The sequence below is a fragment of the Condylura cristata genome, unplaced genomic scaffold (genome assembly GCF_000260355.1).
Source record: "Condylura cristata isolate star-nosed mole 26May11 unplaced genomic scaffold, ConCri1.0 scaffold00017, whole genome shotgun sequence".
NCBI lineage: Eukaryota > Metazoa > Chordata > Mammalia > Eulipotyphla > Talpidae > Condylura > Condylura cristata.
In genome coordinates, this window is record NW_004567118.1 from 6098671 (window position 1) to 6122504 (window position 23834).

General features: G+C 52.1%; 1 protein-coding gene across 1 annotated transcript; it reads left to right on the top strand.

Moving 5' to 3' along the window:
- Nucleotides 1-508: 508 nt before the first annotated feature.
- On the top strand, nt 509-22964 carry SP2 (Sp2 transcription factor). Its single transcript, XM_004684282.1, has 7 exons — nt 509-652; nt 12795-12871; nt 13577-14551; nt 18439-18751; nt 20041-20215; nt 20383-20576; nt 21747-22964. The coding sequence occupies exons 1-7, from the start codon at nt 646-648 to the stop codon at nt 21845-21847; spliced, it is 1842 nt and encodes a 613-aa protein (XP_004684339.1). The 5' UTR covers nt 509-645; the 3' UTR covers nt 21848-22964.
- Nucleotides 22965-23834: the final 870 nt, after the last annotated feature.

The following is a 23834-nucleotide window of genomic DNA, read 5'->3' on the forward strand; positions in this document are numbered from 1 at the left end:
CATAAGGGGGCTGGATCACCTCGCTCTCCCGAAGTGATGGAGAGTGAGGAACTAGGTAAAAGGCTCGTGGCTTTTCACTCACCAGGCAAGGGTTGAGAAGCCCAAGATCTGGAGGCCACAACCACACTAGGGCGACTGGATTGAGCGCAATGTATATGCTATTTATAGGGCATTTCTCCGCCTCACCCTAAGGACTTCTGATTGGCTTTAGGGCAGATCTATCACTCATCCTCTGGGTTAGAGGTGGGTGGAAGGTCAACCACCGCCAATACCAAACTACCCCTCAGCTAAGCCCCTCCCTATCCAGCTTCCTGTTGCTGTCCATCAACCAGCTAGTGGGCGGAACCCCGCCTCCCGCCAGTTGGCTGAGGAACATGTCGTTCATATTTCCATAGGCTTTCGGTTGGTGCCCTCTACCGTCCATCAGTGACATTTCACAGGTTTATTGGCCAAACCTACGTCGCTCTAGATGCCTGTCTTTGATTGGTTAATAGTGCTGTCGGTCCTCAATGTACCGAACTCTTATTGGGGAACGCTGCCGTCGCTCGGGCGGTGGCGGGCTCCGGGATTGGCGGGTACTAGGCGGGCGGTGTCAGGCTCTCGGTGGCGGCGGAGGCGGCGGAGGCCAGGGAGGAAGATGTCGTAATGAGCGGTGGGTCCCGGCCGCTGCCGGCGGGGTCTTCCCGGCCCCCAAGGGCCGGGAAGATGGGCAGAGGCCGCAGGGAGGGGGAGCCGGGACCGGGGGTTCCCCCCTGGGGCCGGGCCTGGCGCCGGGGCCCGACTCCGGGAGGGGCGGGGGAGGGAGGATTCCCGCCCGGAGGAGGAGCGGGGCTGGCCAGCCGGGCGGAGGCACCCGGAAGGGGGCGTTCGACTCCCCGCCCCCTCGGAGCCCTTTGGGCTGGAGGGCGGCGCTTCCGGGGGCTGGCGAGAGGAGCGGGCACCCCGGGCGGGTCCGGTATCCCCTCCGCTAGGTCCTGACCCACCCGTGGATAGTACCTGGGTTGGCTTCAGGTCGGAGGCTGACGTCCCTCGTGCTCGCTTTATGAGTGGGGACCCTCCTGCTCTCTCCCTCCAGCGATTCAGGGCGCTCCGGGAGAGTGCGGAGGGGCAAGGGAATGCTGGAAACTCGGTTGGCGCCAAGCACATGGGCACTGCTGGGCAGGAGCCAACCTGGTTGCCGATGTGTCCCAGCCGAGAAATGGTGTCTGGACAGGAGCGCACGCCTCGGGCAGACGGCCTTGCCTTTGACTGCAGAGTGGGCTAAACGTGCTTTCTAATGTGTTCCCTTGGGTCCGTCAGCCTCTGTAGATATCTGCGAACTCTTGTCTGAATTGTGAGACTTTGAAATTGTGGACAGAGATCCCAACCTGACGACGAGTGGGAGGGACTGCAGAATCCCAAAGGCCAGGGCAAGCAGACCTACGGAATGACCAAAGAAATTAAACAAAATAGATACTTCTGGTTTTCAGCCTCCTACCCTTACTTCTTGGCTCACGATACCAGTGGCTTTCTAGTTTTTTTTTGCAGAAGGAACTGTCTTGTCCTCTGGGCAACTGAGCAACCTATCCTTCCATTCCTCGGTTTTGATCCCAACATACTGTCATTCTAACACACAGTTGTTTCTTAATATGTCTACACAGTGAATCAGGGTGGCTTTTCTCAGTATACATTCTCCTGAAGTTTTTTTCTCCAGGGGTTACTTCTTGCTCATTTATTTGTTGTTTTCTGGAGAAAGGGCGGGGCCAGTAGGTCTTTTTTTCAGCCTTGAATTGGTCATGGGCCCCCATTACACCAGTTTCACTGCAGATGGAAGGGTGGTGACGTTTGAAGGTACACGGGTATGTACTGTATAAAACTTGCATGCTAGACCCCACCACCCACACCCAGGCATTGAAGGTTACAGTTTGTGGGGTTAATTGTTGGTATTTTGGGTGTTGGCTGGCTCAGAGAGGCTGTAAAGAGAATGATGGTGGAATTCATACCATAGGAGTAATTTTGATTATAACACTAAGAACCCTGTTGCCTGCTTCAATATCTTGTCTTGCTTTAAATTCTTTTGTGCAACAAAGGGGCAAATCTGTCAGACAGCCTACCAACTGGGCTGATGGCAGTGTTCTAGTGGCTTCTAACAGGCATTAGTACCTTTTGGATTCAAATTGGCTGGGGCAGTTGATAAGTTAGAAAGCAACACGGGTGGGGGAAAGCTGGTCTGACATAATTATGAATTCCCTGAGCTAGATTACTAAAGCCAGTCTCACTGCCAAGAAGACCCAAGTAGATATCATCCATAATCAGATCCTCACCTGACTACAGTAGGAAGAGCTGGCTCTCAGGAGGAGAGATTGCCATCACTGTTGATAGCACCTAGGCTTGCTGTCTTTTTTCTCTGATTCTATTAAAGGTTGGACCTCTGGAGGCCTGTCAGAGGACAGAAGAAGCTGTAAGATTTTGGCAAATATATGGGTAAAGAAGCCTCACGGCATAAGAATAAATAGGATAGTTCATTTTTTTTTTCTTTTTATGCATGCAGAACTGGGGTATAGGCCAGAGGTGTGTGTTTGGGGGGAGGCGGTGTGAGAGGCTTCACCAGAGACAACGGGGAGCAGAACAGGCAGATTGACAAAGTACACTGCTGAGGGGAACCGCGGGGAGACAGGAGACTTCTGCGTCATGTGGTTCTCCTCCTGGGCTGGAGATCGAACTTGCACTGAAGTGGCTGTAGCTAGCATGCAGTGCTGTGTCCCTACCTGTTGTACATCCAGGGAGGGCCAGGGTAGTTCATTTTAACACTTTGACCTGGAACGTCCTACTTCTTCCAGTGGTTAATAGCCTTTTGGAGAAGTCTCATGGCCCCTTGTAGCCTGAACAGGTCTTTGCAGAGGTATGTGCTAATTCCCCAGTTTGCATTAAGCAAGTATTGCCTCGCCAGGGTGCCTGTGAAGATGTTTGAAGCTTGTTGCAGCCAACAAATAGAACCTAGTATTGGCTTGGGGCCCGAAAACATCCAGACCTGGCTCACCCCTTTCCTATGATGGAATTGTTCCAAAGTGCATTTCGCCCCTTCTGTTGTCTATGTACACAAAATGAAAGCCTCGTTCTCAGAGATTGAAAAATTTAGGAATTATTTTGGTGGGAGTGGAAGACAGAAATATTGCCTTCCAGGGTGTGTAGAGTGTTGGAATGTTTAGAGATACAGTGATGTGAACACCTGAGTTTTAACAGTTGCATGGGCCATTCTTGAACCTTGTAGACTACAGATTTGGAGTCTTATTATTTGGAGACTCTCTGGTACTTTATGAGTTTACTGGGTGGTAAGTCTGGAGTGTCTCTGGGTGGCTTAACTGGATTTGTGAACTTCCCAGCAAGCTCTAAGCCAGGAGCATTTGGCCTACATGCTGGACCAAACCAAGACAAGCTGGGCTGAGAAAGGGTATCCTCATGGACTGTATTTGTTGGTGTTTTACTTTGCTTTTGTTTTGGATACATGTGCAGTTCCTGTGTGACTGCTAGACCTGTTGTAGGAGGGAAAAGAAGCTCTTCCTCTCTATTTCTTCCTTCGTTAAGCCAGCACTTTGATCTTTATATTTCTAAAGTGTAGTTAAAAGTCTCTTTCTCCTAAGAAGCTCTTCCTTTTGCTGATTATATCTTTTATTTATTTATTATTATTATTTTATTAACCACACTCTCCTAGGAGACCTTGAGGTGGGAGAGGGCTGTCTTTTTCCTAAGTTATCTGTTGATACTGGGTGGAAAGGTGAACAAAGAGGGTAAACACCCAGGCTTTTACTAACTCAAGGGCATTGTCTGCCTAAGGCAATCAGGGATTGCCCTTGAGGAGAAGCTTCCAGCTCTGCTGGAGGATTTGTTCCAGTTGACAGGATTCCGAGATGCAAAACTGAATTTTCTACTGCCTTATGGGGCACCAGGTGCTAGCTCAGGCTCAGGACTAGCAGCTTGGGGAAACCCCGCTATGTGTTGAGGACGTGCTCTCTCTGGACACTCTGTGGCTGCCGCCGGCACCTGCTGGGATTACTGCTGTTCACTAGGGTGGGCTTCGGGCTGCTGTGCTGGGCTCAGGAGCCAGGGCCTAAGAAGGTCTAAATGCTCAGTTCGATGCTTCTCAGCTTCCCACCAGTAAGCAGTTCCCAGCATTATTAAGTGCTCAAGGCTGTTGGCAAGCACTTGCCCGCAGGCCCAGCTGTTGGAATCTCTCCTTTGGACATATTATTCCCTCAGCTCCAACTCATGTGGACCTCAGAATCGCATGCCATGCCCGGCCAGAAGCCCAGTGCAGAGGTTTCACTTGGAGGACAGTTGCTCTTTATGCTACAGGCTCTGAAATGCCAATTCGTCCCTATGGCGTGATTTAGGCCTTCGGTGGCTTTTGTCATCTCAGCTGCAGGGTGAAAGTGGCTCTCCACCAGCAGGCCTGGCCTGCACAGTTCCACATGTCCTTTCTCTAGAGCTTCCTCCTGGATGTGTTTGCTACCTGAGCCTGGGACACTTGGAATCACAAAGCAGCCTCTGGGTAGTATGAATAGGGAAAAAGAGATAGCGGCAGGGTGGGCAGGGTCGGGAGATGGGAAGTGGAATGTTTCTGCTCCAGGTCAGTGTCTAATTGGAAATCTCTTCAGATTAGCCTAAAAAGAGACTGAAACATTTCCCGGCCTTCAGAAACCCGCCCTCTCAGGGGACATGAAGTCACCACTCATTTCAGAAGCCTGTCCTCGCCCGCCTGAGATGACTGTGGGAGTGACTCACAGGAGTGAATGTAGCAGAGGACTCATGTGTTTGCACATAGTGATGTTCTTTATGGGGGATTGTTATCTAGGTTTCCTTTTTTGTCTTTTTTTCTTCTCCTTTTCTCAAAGACAGAATTCTGAGGCTAAGTATTCTTTGCACCATTTCCTGAGACTGCTTCTGTCAGAGTAAAGCGTTCTGTCCATCTGCTGCTACCCCATATTTCTGTTGGCCGCTTCTGCTCCCTTCCGGTATGATGCAGTGTGACCGGCTGGGCAGGATGCAGGCTAGCATATAACGGTTATGACTTGAGTGAATTCAGAGGGGAAAAGACAGGAGGTATTCATATAGCAGTTACCCTCATCTTAAGGCCTCAGAAAAGAACTTCTGAACTTACATGATAACTGTAAGAAACACTGACCAGCGGCTCCTGGCATGGTGATGAGGCAGTGCTTTGAGACAGCTGTCCAGGAGCAGGACTGGACTGTGCTGGCCCCACACAGGCGCTGGCCCATGAGGTGACGTGATGTTGAGATTTCCATCTGGGGCCTGTTGATCTGACCTGAGATTCCAGCCTGGGGCCAGGGTCTGCACAGCTTCTGGTTTAATCTTTGGTTTTTAAACTGCATCTATGCTCTCCTGTCCTGTAGCCTCCTGAAGTCATTCACTCAACAAATGCGCATTAAACACCTACTAGGTGCCAGATGGCAGTAGGTACTTCAGTGGGTGAGACAGAAGTCCTTGCTGCTGCTTAGTGGGACACAAAAAATAAGTGATGTTTATTATATGATGAGAATTGCTGAGGAGAAACATTGACTACAGGATAGGGGAACTGTGTAGGGGGGGCTGCAATTGCCAGAGGGTGATTAGGACAGGTCTTTAAGGAAATGTGACAGTCGGGTAAAGCCCTGAAGGAGGGGAGGAATGGAGCAGGGCTTGCACTTTGAAGGCAGCAGGGCAGGAACTGAAGCAGAGAGAACAGCACGTACACAGGCCCCAGGGAAGACTGAACCTAGCATGTTTAGAAGAGCGGGGAGGCCAGCAGGACTGAGCAGCGAGGGAAGGAGAACAGAGGTAGGTTGCATCGGGCCTTATGTGGCACGGACTTGGCGCCTACATTGGGGCTTTGAGCAGTGGCATCTAACACAATACACGTTTGATGAGGGCACTCTGGGTGTGTGTTGGGAATAGATGGAGGACTAGGTCAGACGCCTACGGGGAGGCCGGGCCCCTGCACCTGGGTGGGAACGAGGTGGTGGTGGTGGTAAGGAAGGAGTCTGTCATGGTGTGTCGTGGGTGCCCGGTGAAGAAAGTGTTTCAAGGAGGACATCAGCTGTCACCTCAGCACAAATGAGGTCTAAGAGTTAGACCTAGCAGTGGAGAGGCAGTTTTATGGTGTGGATGGGGGGGGGGGGGCGGCCTTTTGGAACAAGGTCAAGAAAGATTAACAGGAGTGACATCAGGGCCGGCAAGTTTAGGTGACTCTTGCAAGTTGTACTTGAAAAAAGAGAATTAATGGCACCAAACTGATGCAGGGAATGTTAACTTCTTGATAAACTTGTGGACACATATAAGAGTCCTGGCTGAGGCTGAGGTAAAAGCTGGGAGTAGGGAAAACAGGACAGCTCAGTGAGGGCTGAAGGGAGACAGACTCTCTGTACCTGACTCACTGTCCTGTTAGCCTGTCAGTTAGTGACACGCCTAAGGCTACTATGGAAGTAGAGGTCTACATGTCAGAGATGCTCAGTGCAGTTTGGAGTCTTTCACAACTGGGGCTGCTGCTGTTCCCCCCCCCCCCCCCAAGCTGCTGATTCTCAATCCATTTGTCACCTCCCTTTGAGGTCTAACTTTGTTCTCCCAGCCAACCAAGGCTGGCTTTTCCCTCTCAGCTCTGCATTCCTCCAGGCTAGGCAACTGGGAAAGACTGGGCTGGGAAACTGTTGCTGGCGGCAGGCCCAGCTGAGCTGACCAAAATAGCCAGCATAGGCACTGTTTGCGCAGAGTGAAATTCCTCCAGGGGAAATACCACAGCAGGCAGCTAAGATAGCCATGGCCAGGGAAGCAGAACTCATGGCAGAAAGGAGCCCAGTACCCCAAGGCCGGATTGCGGAGTTTGAGCCAAGCTTTCTCCCACAGGGAAAAGAGCTTCCTAAAGCTGACCTGAAGTTGTGGTATTTCTTTAGGCCTTTCTGTCTCGTTCCCTGAGTCCCAAGAGTGTTCTCAAGTGAAAGAGCAGTGTCATATGGCCCCTGGTCTGATGACCCGGGATCTGGGGTCCTCTCCGAGGCCTCTTCTTGTCAACCCACGGAAAGACTGCTGTGGCAGAGATGCACTTCCTGCCCGGTGGTGCCAGGAGCCTGTACCCAGCACATAGCAGGGTACTTGCCCCAGACTTAGGGCAGAGAGAGGGAAGATTAGGGCAGGTCAGGGAAGGTTTTTGCATGAGTAAGTGAGTTATAAATGAGCTCTTGATGAAGGATGGTAGTTGGCCAGACTAATGGGAGACTGACTCCAAGTGAGGCAGGGTGTGTTCTAATTCTAGAAATGGAAAAACCCAAAGGGAGAGTTAGAAGGGGGTGGGCAAGAAGGGAGCAGATTGTTTTGGCCTTTATCACCTTATCAGAAGAGCCTCAGGGGAGTAGTAGGATGGGCCTTGCTTTTCAAAAGAGTCCTTAACTGGACTGTGAAGGCTGGAGAAGAGGAGGGGCCGGTGCCATTTTGGAGCTCTGGGCAGTATTTTAGGCACAGCTGTAGGTGGAATGCTAGGACTGTGGGGATGAGGTTAGAGAGATGAGAGGAGAGAAATGAGAGGTTTACACTTAGGAGTTAGGATCATGAGGACTGGCTGGTGAGGATGGGGACGGCCAGATCTCCTTGCGTTGGTTTATCACAGTACCCCGGTCAGCCCACAGGCACTAACAGCAGGCGCTGTGCTTACCTCTGGGCTGACGGGCCCTCCGTAGTGGAGAGACCTAGCCCACCTGGGGAGGGCCTGAGAATCGGAGAGAGCCGCCAAGCCATGGTTAGTTAGTGGGTGATGAGTTACCAGAGAAGCTAACCTTACCTCCAGCCTGCTAGAAGGTTTCTTCGAGGAAGTGACATACCTACAACATAACAGGATCTCAGAAAAAAATTGCTGGTTAAAAGCCAGACTGGGACCTGAAGGGTGAGTGAGCACTAGCTAGAAGAGAGAGAAGCCAGCAGGCAGAGGGCAGCGGCAGGAGTGAAGGCTCTCCAGGCTGAGCCAGAGGCCCAGGGCCAGGATGAGAATGCTGGGAGAGGATGGGCAAAGGTGACAGCTAGCTGTTGGGAGCTCATGGCCGGCCCAAGGGGAAGCCCACTGAGGGCCGGGAGCACTGTTCCGCCATTGGAAGAGATACCCGGGCCACTCCAGGAGTCGTCAGCCTGTGGCGGGGGCCTGAAGCCACACCAGTGGGCTCAGTCACCGCAGAGTGGCTGTTGGGTGGGAAGGTCTGCCGAGGAACATCAGTGTCCAGGAGGTAGCAAAGGGAAGAGGTGGCTAAAGAGGTAGGAGAAAGTTGGGGCGATTTGAAGGAGGGGGGGACTGGTCCAGGGAGCAAGACTGGACAAGGGTCTGTTGGATGCAGAATGGAGGAGGAGGTCTTTGTTGACCAAGGCGAGAGCAGTGTCAGCAGACAGCTGAGGCCAAAGGCCCAGTGCACAGCTCAGAAAAGGGCTGGGACCAAGGGGGTTGCAGCTGAGATGGAAAAATGCACAAAATGATGTAAAAATATATTTTGTATAATATAAAATATAAATTTAAGAAATATATTATTTTTTAAAAAAGAAAGAAAGGAAAGGGCTGGGGCTTTCCCCCCAGTCAGGCCTTGCTGAAGCTGGAGGGGACAGAGGCCGTGATGAGGCTGGGGAAGGGCAGTGCTTCCCTGCTGGCCTGGGGATCGCTCTGGCTTCCCTGTGGGGAAAGGAAAGTCAGCTGTGGCCCATCAGGCACTGGGGTCCCCCCACCCCTGCCTACTTGGAAGCCTTGTTTGGTACCCTTGAAGTTTGCCTTGGGGCTCCAGAGAGCTATTTTAGTTATAAAAAAACTTACCCACCTCTCGGGCTTAAGGACTGTGGGGAAAGTTTAGTCAACCCAAATGAGTAAAGGTAGAATTCTGAAAGAAAAGGTGCTTTTTCTTTCAAGAACATGCATCCATCCCAGTGGCCCATGTCGCCAAATGTAGGTTTCAGTGTCCAGATGTCAATTGCTATTAAAAGCAAATAGTATGATTAAAATGGTGGAAGTGGTATAAAACAATTACATAACTATGCCTGTGTCCCTTTGCTGCCTTCATACACTGTTTAGCTTCATTTTGCAGAGTATGGAGGAAATTAAGCATAATTTATGTCCAAATTACAAGTTTTAGATATAAGGTTCCAACGTCCCTTTGATCACGGTCTCCCAGTTACGTATCTACGATGCATCTGAACCACTTTTCATTTCCAAACACCAATTGAAAATGTGTCTCTTTTCCCTTTCATGGTTAATCCCCGGGTATAATTCTGCAGTGGCAGGGAAAATGGTCTGTTTGGGTTGCCCAGGTCCACGGCCCAGGGGCCACAGAGCCCTGAGCCCTGATACTAGGAGAGGTGCTTACAGACACTGGCTTGATAGCTGAAGGAGCATTTCAAAACCCAGCTGGGAAGGAAAATGAAACCAAACTGGTGCAGCTGGAGCTTGTTTTCTATAGATTTCGTTTTTAACTTCCTAAAGGAAGAATCACTCAGGCATTCCCAGCAGCCTGAGTCCAGGGTAAGAAAGACAGCAGAGGGAGGTGGAGAAGTGAGAAAGGGAGATGAACAGGAAGCACAAGGCCAGTTTTCGTTTCGCTTGCTCTCTGTCCTATTCTGGTGTCCTTCTGTTTCATAACAGAGGGTGTGTGAGGCAGAGTCACTCACCACTTTTAGCTAAGGGGGCCCGGGCCACGGGAGCCTCCTGGGGAGAGCCCCTGTCTCTCTTCCCCAGCTCTGCCAGCAACGAACTTGGCTTGTGCTTTTATGAAAAACCTTAATCCAACTTCCCTTTCCCTGCACAGATACACGTCCTGCCTCTGACTAAATGACTCCAGAGATGGGAGAACAGTCAGAAGGCAACCATTCCATCTTTTGAAAGTTCTCCCTCGTCTTAAACTGAACGTGGTCTTGAGCTTTCTACCCTTGGAAACACCAGGGCAGGTGCGCCCTGCCTCCCACGACGCTGCGGCTACTCCTTGGCCGCGCCCCAGCTGTGGGCCACGTGCACAGAGCACACTGGGACTGTTATTTCTCTGCTACGACTGAATTTGGAAACGCACTCGACTGCAGGAGCTTTTTTGGCAACCACATCCACAGTCTGTTGCTGCCCCTTCAGCTCTAAATCGAAACCACTGGCACTTTTAACATGAGAACCAGCCCCATCTTCCTGTCCTGCTTGTCTGTGATTCTTCTTTCTTTAATCCAAGTGCAATTTTTTAACCCAAGTTATTTCAAGTTAAAAGTGGGGAATTATTTGATTACCCGCTATGTAAAAGCTTGATGCTTTTCGTATCAATTCCTGATGCCTCTCAGAGTCCTGTGAGGACACAGGACCTTTGTCCTTGGTTTTGTGAGTCTCTAAATTTTATTCCCCTTCAGGATCTTTTTTTTTCCCTTAAGATTTATTTATTTATGCATACAAGAACTGGAGTGCAGGCCAGCAGTGCAGGGGGTGAAAGGATTCACCAGAGACAAGAGTGAGGAGCAGAACAGTCAGATGTACTGAAGTACACTGCTGAGGGGAGCAGTGGGTGAGTCAGGAGAGGTCTGCCACGCCTTGTGGGTCAGCTCCCCGGCTTGAGATTGAACTCATGCTGCAGTGGCTGTGGATAGCTTCATAGCACTGTGCTTTAACCCGTTGTGCCACCAGGGAGGTCCTCATGTTCATGTTAGAAAGATGATCATTACAGTGAAAACAGGTGCAACCCTGGTCCCGCAGCCCACCCAACTTGAGACACCCCGTTTGACCCAGAAGCAGTAAACTTGAGTGTGGGTCTCAGCTCTTACGCGGAAACAGGCTTGTTCAGCTTAGCCCCCGCTTAGCATCCCGTTTGCGGTTCTTCCCTTCCTTAGTCTTAAGAACATTGTGAAGTTTCAGGCAGCTGCTCTCCCTCGACCCACTCCAAACCCTATAGCAGCTCCGCCCCACTTGACTTGAGTTGCAACCTTGTGCTTACTCCTCACTGCTTTCTTCCCTCAGTAACTACAGTGCTGTTCAGTCATCTGTTCTAGGATTTTGCCAAGGCCCAGTGTCTAATATTTCAGGATCTCACTCTGGTTTTGGCCAGGCACTGTTTGCCAGCGTGCCTGCAGCTTTGCCCGCCTGGAGCACCATCGCTATGTGCACCTCGGAGTGACTGGTGTGACCTTTTGGCTGCCCGTCACCTGACCCGGCTTTCAGTTCCCCCTTCTCCTCCCATTTAAGAATCATTCTCCAAAGAACAGTTTCAGAGTCCTTTCTTCCCTGTCTTTGGGTGCTAGATTCCCATTAGGGGCTCAGTGCCAGAGCCCCTCTATGGCGTCCGTTCTCTGGAGTAACACTGACCTCCCTGAAATCCCCTTAAAGGCATGGGATACAAGGCAGACTCTGCCCAGTGTTCATGTCCTTTGTGATTTGTGAACTAAAAGCATATAGGACCTCCCTGGTGGCACTGGGGTTAAAGACACAGTGCTATCAAGCTCTCGCTCCCGTTGCAGCACAAGTTCGATCCCCAGCCAGGGAGCTGACCCACATGGTGAGGCAGACCTCTCCTATCTCAGCCGTGTACTTCGTCGGTCGGCCTGTTTTGCTCCCCACTCTGTCTCTGGTGAATCCTTTCACCCCCCCACACCTGTGCCCTCCACCCAGGTCATGCATAAATAAATAAATCTTTTTTTAAAAACCCATAAATGAGCATATAGATTATTTCTCCCCCAAGTTCTCATGAATTTTTATCTTGTATTTCACAACAGAGAGTCCCATCAGTACTTCAACATTTTCCTTTTTTTATTAAAAAGAAAGTACTGGGCCCTCCCTGGTGGCACAGCAGGTTAAAGCACAGCACTGAGAATCTAGAGCCGCTTCTGCATGAGTTCGATTCCCGCTGCCCCGGAGGTGACCACATGGCGCGGCAGACCTCTCCTGACCCGCCCGCTGCTCCCCTCAGCAGTGTACTTCGTCGATCTGCCTGTTCTGTTCCCCACTCTGTCTCTGGTGAAGCCTCTCACCACCCCTGAGCCTCTGGTTTGCACCCCAGTTCTGTATGCACAAATAAATAAATCTTTTTTAAAAAAAGGAAGAAAGTACTGACTGCTAAAGGGAGCAGTGGGTGGGACAGAAGAGGTCTGCTGTGCCAGGTGGGTCATCTTCCTGTCTGGGGATCGAACTCACACTGCAGTGGCTGCAGATAGCTTCATAGTACTTCACTCTAACCCCTTGCGCCACCAGGGAAGGCATGAGATGATGTCTTTTTAAAATGAACATTTTTTAGATAGCTAAACAAAAATAGAACTTACTGTATTTTCATTCTTTGCATTCTGTTTGGTCATTAGCTTTCCAAGGCTTGGTGATATACGAGACCATATTGTCAACCTATGTGAAAGTGTCAGTTCATGTAAGCAAGAACCTAACACTGTAGGTCAACACCTGGGCCGCTGTTCCTAAGCCACCCGAGACCTTCCTTGGAGCAAGTGTGTCCTCCCTGTCAGGCTTCCTGGCCTAGCGGTTGCTTCTTTCCTAGGCAGCCTCTGGCTTGGGACAGTCGGCAGTGCCCAGCAAAGAAGTGTGGGTGCAGCTGAGTTACTGAAACTGTTCTTGGCACCTTGGTATTAGCCCAGGCTGTATGATGACAGAATCTGAGAAGAGGAGGTCTTCTGAGAAAGATGTGGAGTTGCTACCTTTTGAGTAGGAAGGGTGGGGAAAGATTATTACCCTCTCTTAGAGAAGCAGCAGCACATTGAGGCAAAAAGAAAATCTGAGGCAGGTGGGCTTGGGTTCCTTTCAGCATCTCAGCCTCACGCCATCTCCTTTCTCCCCACAGATCCACAGACCAGCATGGCTGCCACCGCCGCTGTCAGCCCCAGTGACTACCTGCAGCCCGCTGCCTCCACCTCCCAGGCAAGCGGGCAGTGGGCACAGAGGGTTGGGGCTGCTCAGTCTGGAAGGGCTCTCTGAAGCAGGTGCTAGAGCACAGTGACAGCATGATCTGTTGGCTCTGTAAATCCCTGAGGGTCTGCAGCTGGGAGGGTTCAGTTACCCACTTTTCTGAACTAAAACCATGGCCACTTAGTTGGGGGAAAGGGAGGATTCAATGCAAGGTCCCTTTCACCAGACCCACTGAACATGTGAGGAAAATGGGCTCTGGTCACCTCGAAAGAGCAGTCCTCCCCCCCCTTGATGAGGTCACATTCCGTGCACTAGAAAACACTTTCCTGAGTGTCAGGTTCCCTGCTGCCTCTCCCTTACTCTTCCCTCCGTCCCTGTCTCTCTTCCCTTGAGGAAGTAGGGGTCCCTTAGCCCCTGTGGAGGGCTGATAGTTCCATCTATGACCTGGTGGCTCTGTGTCCACAGTAGAAGCAGGACCAGTGGCGAGTAAGTGGGCAGCTTATTAGTTCACTCTGCTGTGGGTGCTGGGGCCCCTTCCTGAGGGAGACCTTGCCCCCTCTTTCTCATCGACTCAGTGCAGCCACTGTGGAGGGGCCATGGTGGCACCCTACCTACCAGAGGTGGGGAGCAGCTGCCAAGACAGGAATCCTAAAGAGGGAGGGGAGACAGGACCACAGGCGCTCACATCTCACTCTGGTCTCCGTTTGGTGTTTGCAGGACTCCCAGCCATCTCCCTTAGCCCTCCTTGCTGCAACATGTAGCAAAATTGGCCCCCCAGCTGTTGAAGCTGCTGTGACACCTCCTACTCCCCCACAGCCCACACCACGGAAACTGGTCCCCATCAAGCCGGCCCCTCTTCCTCTTAGTCCCGGCAAGAATAGCTTTGGAATCTTGTCCTCCAAAGGAAACATACTTCAGATTCAGGGGTCACAGTTGAGCACGTCCTACCCTGGGGGGCAGCTGGTGTTCGCCATCCAGAATCCCACCATGATCAACAAAGGGACCCGATCAAATGCCAACATCCAGTACCAAGCGGTTCCTCAAATTCAGGCGAGTGGTTCCCAGACCATCCAGGTACAGCCCAATCTTACCAATCAGATCCAGATCATCCCCGGCACCAACCAAGCCATCATCACGCCCTCACCGTCCAGTCACAAGCCTGTCCCCATCAAGCCAGCCCCTGTGCAGAAGTCGAGCACCGCCACCACCCCCGTGCAGAGCGGGGCCAACGTGGTGAAGTTGACAGGTGGGGGTGGCAACGTGACACTCACTCTGCCTGTCAACAACCTCATGAACACCAGCGACACCGGGGCCCCCACTCAGCTCCTCACGGAGAGCCCCCCTGCCCCACTGTCTAAGACTAACAAGAAAGCCAGGAAGAAGAGTCTTCCTGCCTCCCAGCCGCCGGTGGCCGTGGCCGAGCAGGTGGAGACGGTGCTGATCGAGACCACCGCAGACAACATCATCCAGGCGGGGAACAACCTGCTCATCGTTCAGAGCCCCGGCGGGGGCCAGCCGGCTGTGGTCCAGCAGGTCCAGGTGGTGCCCCCCAAGGCCGAGCAGCAGCAGGTGGTACAGATCCCTCAGCAGGCCCTGCGGGTGGTGCAGGCCGCATCTGCCACCCTCCCCACGGTTCCCCAGAAGCCCTCCCAGAACTTTCAGATCCAGGCGGCTGAGCCGACGCCTACTCAGGTACCAAACACCCTCCGCACCCACCTCTCTCCCCTTAGCTCCGAGTGGCTGACACTCTTTCCCCCCTCGGCTTGCTTTCTAAGATGCTGATGCATCTCCCGATTCGGTCTGCGTGTCAGAGGTCAGTGTCCTTTCGGGCAGACAGCAGTGGCGATTCTGCCCGACAGATGACTCCAGCTCCAAGACCATGTGCAGCTTGTCATTAGAATCAGATGAAACACCACGTACCTATATTTTGGTCCACTTTTTTCTTATGGGAATATTTTAGATAATAATTTTTTAAATCAAGGCTATTTCTTATTTTAGAATTACATGTTCAGAATAGTAGCAAGAGGGAAAAAAAAATCAGAGCCATAGAATTTGATGTAAAGGAAGAACGTTAGTGAAAAAAGTTCAGTCCTGGTTAGTGACAAGGAAATAATAGAAGCAACATCCTAGCTGGGTAGCAGGGACATTTCGGTTGGATTCATTTGAGATGTAGACCCATCAAGAATCTTCTGACACTTACCAAAGTGATCTAATTGTCTGGAACCTCTCTGGCTCTGTGGCGCAAGTTTTAACCTTTGCGTGTGCCCACTAATGCCAAAGATGATGTCCAGGCTGCAAATGGAGACCAGGAGCTCAGGGAAATGATAAAGTCATTGAAGACTGGAGAATCTAGTCACAGCGAGCCAGTAGGAGCAGGGCAGTCTCCTGGTGTGAGTTTGCGCTGTGGACAAGGAAGTCGGGCCAGAGGAAATCTGAGGCCTGCTCCAGCACGCCTCCTCCCGTCTGGCACATTGTGGCTTGCCAAATGATGTCCTGTGAATTGTTTAGCTGCTACAATATCTGTGAGTTGCGTCATCAGACCTACCTTAAAGGTGAGGAGCTAAAGTGCTACTGCTCAGGTGTACACATCCCCAGAGTGCCTCGCTCCCTCCCTAAGATGCTGTGCTTTGAGAATGAAGGAGGCAGAGCTTCAACAGGTCTTCCTGAGGAAACAGTCATGCAGACTCAGGGTTTCCCATTATCCTGCGGTGCTGTCTGTTACACAACTGTGTACCAAGGGATGAGCATATGTCTTCTAAATATACTATATTTTGTACCAGAAATTGTCAATTTACAGCCCTCAAGTCAAATGTGACTTGTCCACCACCTGCTTTTGTAAATAAAGTTTAATGGGAACACAGGCATGCCTGTCCATGCTGCATTTGCTCTGCAAAGCAGACTTCATCGCCACAAAAGCTGAAAATACTTACTGTCTAGCCATTATGGAGAAAGCTGGCTGACCCCAACTCTATATGTTTTGAACAAAGATGTTCTTGTAACAGAAACATAGGATACACAGAAAACAGCCGTCATTTGCACACATCAGAAAACCGGGCATGAGAGTCATGTGTTCATTGAGATAACATGGTGTTTATTTGCTTTTAACTAAGAAACACTGTCCTGAATAATCCAGGAATTAAAAATAAACATACTTTCCCCTTCCCCAAAATAAATGACAACAGAGATTTTTTAAAACAAACTTTTCCCCCGAGTTATTTCAGCATCTCTTGCCACCAGGACCCCTGCCCCGCACCCCGCCTTGCTTCTTGAATGCTTTATAGAAAGTGTGCAAAACCAGCAACTGACTTTGAACCCAGAGGCCATCGATCCGCCCCCCTCCAGTGATGGCCTCGAGGCACAAGAGACTCATTAGGCGTGAAGCATGGCGCTTAGTTGCCTGTAGCCTTAGTCTCTCTTGATCTGAAACAGCTCCTCGGTCTTCTCTGACACTTGGGAAGGAGGCCAGGTATTTTGTCAAGTGTCCCTCAGCGTAGGTTTGTGTGATGTTTCCTTGTAACTGGATGCATTTTTTGCAGAAGTACCACAGAAGTGATGCTGTGAGCGCTCAGCATCCTACAGGGAGTGTGTGATTTCAGCTCGTTCCAGTTCCATTACTGGTGATGAAAGTGATAGTTACCAGACTGCACCTTAAAGTTACCTTTTTTCTCTTTGTAACGAATTAGTAGTTGTAGGGGATATTTTTAGACTATGTAAGTATTACAGTCCTTACCAACTTTTGCCTATGTGTTTTAGTATCTTACTATGATACATTTTTTAGATTCAGTTTTCAGACCTTGGAATAAGCTCCTGTTTACGGAAGGGGTGTGGAGTAGCGCAGTGCATCCACGCACTTTTCGCCTGGTTTCCCTGGTGATAAACATCTTACATTGCCAGGGTGCATGTGTCACAACTGAGGCACCGACACTGGCCCATGACTGTTAACCAAGTTCCAGGCTTGATAAGGACGTCAGGGACTTTCCGTTGCTGTCCTCTTTCTGTCCCAGATCCAGCCCAAACACCACACTGCACCTCGTGGACCCCTCTGGTATATTTATGCTATAGGGTATTGATAGCCTCTTAGTCTTCGTTTACCATGGTCTCGCTGGTCTTGTGCTGCACTGTAGGGTGTGAGGTGGAGGGTCCTGAAGCCAGCCCCCCGTGGATATCAGGGATGACCATAGTTCAGTTGGGGGGGGGGGACTCGGAGTTGTGCGCAGGTTTTCGACTTCCTGAAGTTTCCTAACCCCTAAGTTGTTCAGGGGTCAACTGGTTAACATTTTTGAGGTTCATCCACGTGGAAGCTGTGTCAGTACTGCATTCTTGTCTTTCCCAGCCCTGCGGCTGGGTATTTCTCCTAGCAGCCTGGCTCCTGGGCATGTGAGAGCAGTCTTTTCTTCTCGTCTCCATTTCTTTTTATTGCAGGGAATCACACATTCCTGTTTTATTCCATGGGCTTTCATCTGTTAGTGTTACATTTTGATTCTCAAATTATCCGTATTTGGCCTGTGGAGCCTGGACCCTTCCCGTCACCACATTCTTTGAGCACTCACTTACCTTCCGGTTCAGCAGGTAGCCCAAGTGCTGCTTGTATCGTCCCTGCTTCGCTCCAGGAAGCAGCTGGTTCCTGGGCTCGCTGGCTCCTTTAGCGGAGCGTGGGATTTAGAAACTGAGCCCTGGGTGCGGTGTGCGCTCATCAGTACTGGAGTGTTGCTGCGCCAGCCCTTCTCAGTGGACTCAGCTGAGCAGCTCATGTCGGTATAAACAGGATAGTTGGACAGGCCTGGGCACCACACACATGTGCGAGTGCCCGCCCACCCACCTAGGAACCAGGAGTTCCCCCAGTGCCCCCAGAACTCCTTCTAGTTGCTCCCTCTCCATACGCCTTAACGCCCTTCTCTGACGGTAAAGAACCCAGCTCCTGTTATCCTTGACATTCCGTCTGGCTCAGCCCCGCCGTACCTCACCAGGCTCCCACGGCCGCTCCGCTCTCCCAGCGGACACCTCAGCCGACGGGCGCCTATACCCACGCCCCACTGCTGCGGCCATGCCCCACGGGTGCCCTCCTCTCCCCACTGCAGGCTCTACCACATCTGTTTGTCAGTCTTTTGATACACGCTTGCAAACACCCTCTGCGAGCCTGTGCCCTTCCCACTAACTTGGGAGTGAGCACCTGCGTACCTTGCTGTCTCCCCGGTGATGAGCGCTGGTTACATTTCCGTCTCCGCCAGTCTAACTCTGTTTTCTCTTTTCCTGGTGCCTCCTGAAAGCAGTTTCATCTTTTGATCATCATTTGGTTTCCTTCTGATTCTCCTGTTTTGAGATTTGGCATTTGCAGTTTCCATACTAAGTAAATTAAATGTATGGTTTCAGATCAGCAGTCGGCATTTGCCGGCTCATACACACACGGATGCCACCAGCACTTCCTTGAAGATGTGCACATGTAGATTTGGGCTGGCTGGAAGAGAGGCAGCCTCAGGCTGACAGAGAGGCACTCGCAGTTCTCATGTGGGAGATGACACTGCAGTGCAGGCAGGGAGCCGCCTCTCTCCTGGGCCACCGACTGTCTCTGCCCCTCCTAGGTCTACATCCGTACGCCTTCCGGTGAGGTGCAGACAGTCCTGGTTCAGGACGGTTCCCCAGGAACAGCCGTGACCACCTCCACCACCACTTGTAGCAGCCCCGCGTCCCGGGCTCCCCATCTGAGTGGGACCGGCAAAAAGCACTCTGCTGCGATTCTCCGGAAAGAGCGCCCCCTGCCAAAGATCGCCCCCGCCGGGAGCATCATCAGCCTGAATGCAGCGCAGCTGGCCGCAGCGGCCCAGGCCATGCAGACCATCAACATCAACGGCGTCCAGGTCCAGGGTGTGCCGGTCACCATCACCAACACAGGAGGTAGGAAGGGCGCAGCCAGTGTGCCTGTGCCAGTGCCCACCCCCCCCCGGGAGGATGCTGCTGTTACCTGGTTGCTTCCCACTTAAAAGCACATCCCCTTGGCCCTTACAGCTGTCCTAAGAGAGACCGACAGTTTCAGACATGTGTGCGCCCCTCTTGACAGCTGAAGCTCTTTAGTATGGTGGAGAAATGGGACGTATTCACGAAACCGCTGACTAATGCTTGGTACAAAGCAGGGACATGTTCAAGGAAAGCTCTTGGTGGAGGAGCTTGAAGGAAGGCTTCTAGAAGGAGACAGCTCCCAGTTAAGGCTGGAAGGGACAGAGGGGTGGCTTTTCTGCATTTTCCGTAGAGGGCTTGCAGGTAACCAGAGGAAGCACGCCACTACCGAGCAGACGAGGCTCTGCGCATTCTTGGCTGGGTGAAGTGGAAGCTCTCCGAATCTCCCCTTTATTCTTTTTTTAAAATTAATTAATTTTCTTACAATGTTTGCTTTCTCCTCTCAGGTGTAGTCCCCACAGAATTCCTCCCACCAGCTCCCCCATGCACTATGACCACAGTCCCTTGTGCTCTTCCCATAGTCGTTTTGATCAGTTTCCCTCCCCCTCCCCTGCAGAGTCTGATTTATCTTTGCCTGTTTATTTTTGTTTTGTGGTGTTTGTGTTGTTGTTGTCCCCTTTCATTCTTCATGAATTTAAGACACTTTGTTAGTTTGGCTTAGTAGCAGGGAGGAATCTAACCCCAGGGGCATGGCATTAGGTCCTGACACTCCCCTGCTTTAAACGGCTCTACCTAAGTCCTAGAAGACTTCAATTTTTCCAGAGTTCATGCCCGGAGACTTTCCTGAAAGCAGAGCTGATATCTCTCAAGGGTGTAAGGCTGGCAGAGACTCCAGAAGAAACACTCTCAAGACAGCCCAAGACAAGACCCTTCCCAGCAGGCGACATCTGAATGCAAATTCTGCCTGTGCAGACAGGACCTTGTGCTGTGCCTTGACGCTGAAGTGGACAGTCTGGGCTCAGTCCAATCGAGCTAAGCTGTGTGACTTCAGCAGGTTTACGGAGCTGTTTCTTTGCCTGCAAAAGGAGGATAGCAGTACCTGTTTCCTCGGGTTATGACGATCAGATGAGTCGGTACATTGAAGGTCTCTGACGCGCCGTCTGGCCGTGATAGGCGTTCCGCACTGCCGGCTGCCATAATTTCATCCTCTGCAGCAGAGGGGAGGCAGCACACTTCCTCCTCACCCCTCAGTTTGCCTTGCCCTGAGCCTCACCACCTTCTCCCCGCAGGCCAGCAGCAGCTGACGGTACAAAATGTTTCTGGGAACAACCTGACCATCAGTGGGCTGAGCCCCACCCAGATCCAGCTGCAGATGGAGCAGGCTCTGGCCGGAGAGACGCAGCCTGGGGAGAAGCGGCGCCGCATGGCCTGCACCTGTCCCAACTGCAAGGATGGGGACAAGAGGTAATTGAAGGGGCGTGCCGCCTGCCAGCCTGGCCCGTGCCCTGCGCCTGGACACCAGCCGGGGCTGAGAGCCAGCGCAGACCACAGTGGGATGGGGTGGCAGTGCCCCGCCTCCTGGACCCCACCTTTCCTGTGCTCCCTGACCTGCTCGTCTCCACCCTCTCCAGGTCTGGAGAGCAGGGCAAGAAGAAGCACGTGTGCCACATCCCTGACTGCGGCAAGACTTTCCGGAAGACGTCCCTGCTGCGGGCCCATGTGCGCCTGCACACCGGCGAGCGGCCCTTTGTCTGCAACTGGTTCTTCTGTGGGAAGAGATTCACGCGGAGCGACGAACTCCAGAGGCACGCACGCACCCACACAGGTCTGCTCCCCTCCCTGGCGGCAAACCGCAGCCACCCCCACTCCCTTGCCCGCAGACATGGAGCTTCCTGGCCCTGCCAAGGAATTGCCACATTGAGCCAGAGAGCCAGCCTCTACGGGGCGCCTGGGACCCCCCGGGAACTCTTCTCCGGGTCTTTCCCAGAGATGTCTCAGTGGTGTCGGCATCACACAACTTTGAGTTTCTGCTGTCCACAGACTCGCTGATTGAACAGGCGCCGCCTTGGGCAGCAGGCGGCACCGCACGCCTTGTTGATGAACTGGTTTAATCCTCACAGCTTGAGGAGGTGCTTTGGTTGCCCGTTCTAACACAGGCCTGCCAGGCGGCCAGCCACACACTAGTGATGAGCGCAACTGGGCTTAAACCCAGGCCTTTGGCTCCCGCGTCCAGTGCCATTCCCATCACTTAGCAAATGATTTTTCTTCAGTTGCTTCACTAATTTTATTTATTTATGCCCAATCACTTTTATTTCTGACACCACGTGTTTTATGTTTTAATGCATTGGCAAGTAAATACAAAACTATAAGTGTGAAAATATTCACCCAGCTACGACCCGAAATTGTCTTGGGAATCTGCAGTGGACCACGCACTGTGAGAACCGCTGCTGCCGCGAGTGCCCCCGGGGGCCCGTCCTGGCGCTGGGATGGGACACTTGACCCAGAGCTCCGGCTCCTGGCCGGCATAGCTGACAGGCCGTGCCCACCTGTCTAGGCTGAGGAGCAGGTACTCGGAGCGGCAGCTGACCTCACCTGAGGTGGGCCTGGCTGGACTCTGTTCATGAGGGCAGGCCAGAGTGGGTGGGCTTCCCTCCGAGGGGAGGGAAGGATCCAGGTTAGCCAGAGGGACAAAGGCCCGGGGGAAGCAGGCAGCAGCCCTACTGGAGAGGTTCTGACTGCAGGAGCGCAGGTGCTCGGGTGAGGAACATGGGTCTCGGCAGAGCAAACAGAAGAGTGACGTCGAGTGGGTAGAGTGGGTTGAGAACTGGTCAGGGCTTCAGCTCGCTCCCGCGGGGGGCTGCGGTGCAAGCAGGAAGGGGAGAATGTGGTAACAGGGCCACGGCAGCTGCATAGGTCTCCTCACACCTCGCGTGCGTCCTCTCCGTCGCAACAGTGACTCTGGACTTTCTGAGTGACACGTGTCTCCTCTCCCCAGGGGACAAGCGCTTCGAGTGTGCCCAGTGTCAGAAGCGCTTCATGAGGAGTGACCACCTCACCAAGCATTACAAGACTCACTTGGTCACGAAGAACTTGTAAGGCCAACTGAGGCGGGAGGCCAGAAGATATGCCCTCGTGTCTGTGTCCTGCCCGGCCCGGGCTGAAAGGAGGCCTGCGTCCTCCGCGGGCCTGACCTCGGCCCCTCCTTCCTCGTCTGCAGCTGTCCCTACGGGACGGGGCTCTGCTGCCCGTCACCTGCCCCCTTCTGGCTCCACCCTGACCCTTCCCTCTCACCATGCGCTCCCGGCCTGCCCAGACCATGGACACTGGCCGTGCCCAGTGAGACGTTCTAAATCAGGACGAGTGGGAACCCTTATTTCCAAAGGAAAAACATGAATTTCACTCCGTCGAGGAGCAAAGTGAGCCCCCTCCCTCCCCAGCACTGCCGGAGTCGCACCCGTGCCATGCCCCTCCCCTCTTCCTGCACCTTCCCGGCCCTCCAGCCACCACGGGTCCCCGGCCCTGCCCCAGGGCACCATGGCATCCACCTCAGAGAGGCTCAAGAGGCTGCCGCCGCTCCACACGCCAGGCCTGCCACAGCTCCCCTCCAGCACATTCCAACTTTCTATTTAAAAGTCAAGCTCCCCACAGACTCCCTGACTCTCCTCTTTTTCTATGGAGAACGTTGCCTTATACTCTACTTCAGATGATGAACACTGTGTATTGTGTGTGCTTTAAAGTTTTATTTAATTGCTCCCTTCTTCCTGTCCTTGTTACTCACCTCCCCCATGCCTGCTTTCCGTTTAGGGTTTTGGGGGGCAATGATGAGCATATGAATTTTTTTCTCTAGCAATTCTCTTTTCTAAATGACACGGCATTTCAACTCAAATCTGGATTCAGATTAACACCTTCATGTCCTGAACCTCTCCCCCTCATCTCACCCCCCACCAGCCCCAACTCGACTTGTGTACAGTGTATATTGTATAATAGACAATTGTGTCTACTACATGTTTAAAAAAACATATTGCTTGTTATTTTTGAGGCTTTTAAATTAAACAAAAATCCAACTTTATTTTTAGTTGTAACTGCTTGAGGTATGTTTTATGAATGAAGTGACAGATTTGTTATCCTTTATTAACAATGTACTTTGTTGGTCAGCACTGGGCTGACAAAAATTTTTTCTTGCTAATAAATTTAGTTGCCTGAGGCAAAATCTGCAACTCTGCAGTGCAGCTTTTTTTTTTTTTTTTTTTTAACCTTCAGTGCTCTGGGGGGAGCACTTCCAGTGGGAGCTCCGCCCTGGTCTCAGAGCAACCCACCCTGGAAGGAAGGCAGCCTTGCCCCCTGGCACAGCCAAGGCACTGGGGTGGGCTGGAGCACCGCGGAGGGGCCTCGGGGGGGCAGTGTGCCCATGAAAGCAGGCACACCGGCCAGAGGCAAGCTAGTGCCCTCCATACCAGCCAGCTCCACTCAGCTCTCTAGCTCCTGGAAGGCAGCTTGGTCACAGAGCCCTTCAGTAAGTACCTTAAAAAAAGAGAGTCATTTCCAGAAGGCCAAAGAATCAAGAGTTTCCTAAAGGCCAAGATCCTTTCTGGGCAGAGGCCAGCTCCACCCAGAGGACCCTCTGTAAACTCCTTTCCTCTCTGCCACCTGACACTCCAAATCAGTGGGTAGATTTGGGTTTAGCAAATGCTGCAGATCTAAAATTTGGGGGAGGGGATAAGCTATTAGGAGGTCAAGTAGGAGAATGTGGGTGCAAAACAGGATGTGTGGCCCCACACGAGGTGCCCCCAGACAGCGCTGGCCAAGTGCTGTGTGACACGCTAGAGCTTGTGATTTTTGTAAGAGAAGCAAGAAATGGGAAATTTTGTGTGAAATCTCCCCAGCTTTAAATGTTGGCCCAGCTGTTTAAAGGTACATCAGGGCCCTCCCTGGTGGTGCAGCGGCTTAAAGCCCAGCACTGAGAAGCTAAAGCCACTTCAGCACGAGTTCGATCCCCGCCCCGGAGCTGACCCCCATGGCGCCGCAGACCTCTCCCTGCCTGCCTGCTGCTCCCCTCAGCAGTGTACTTTGTTGATCTGACTGT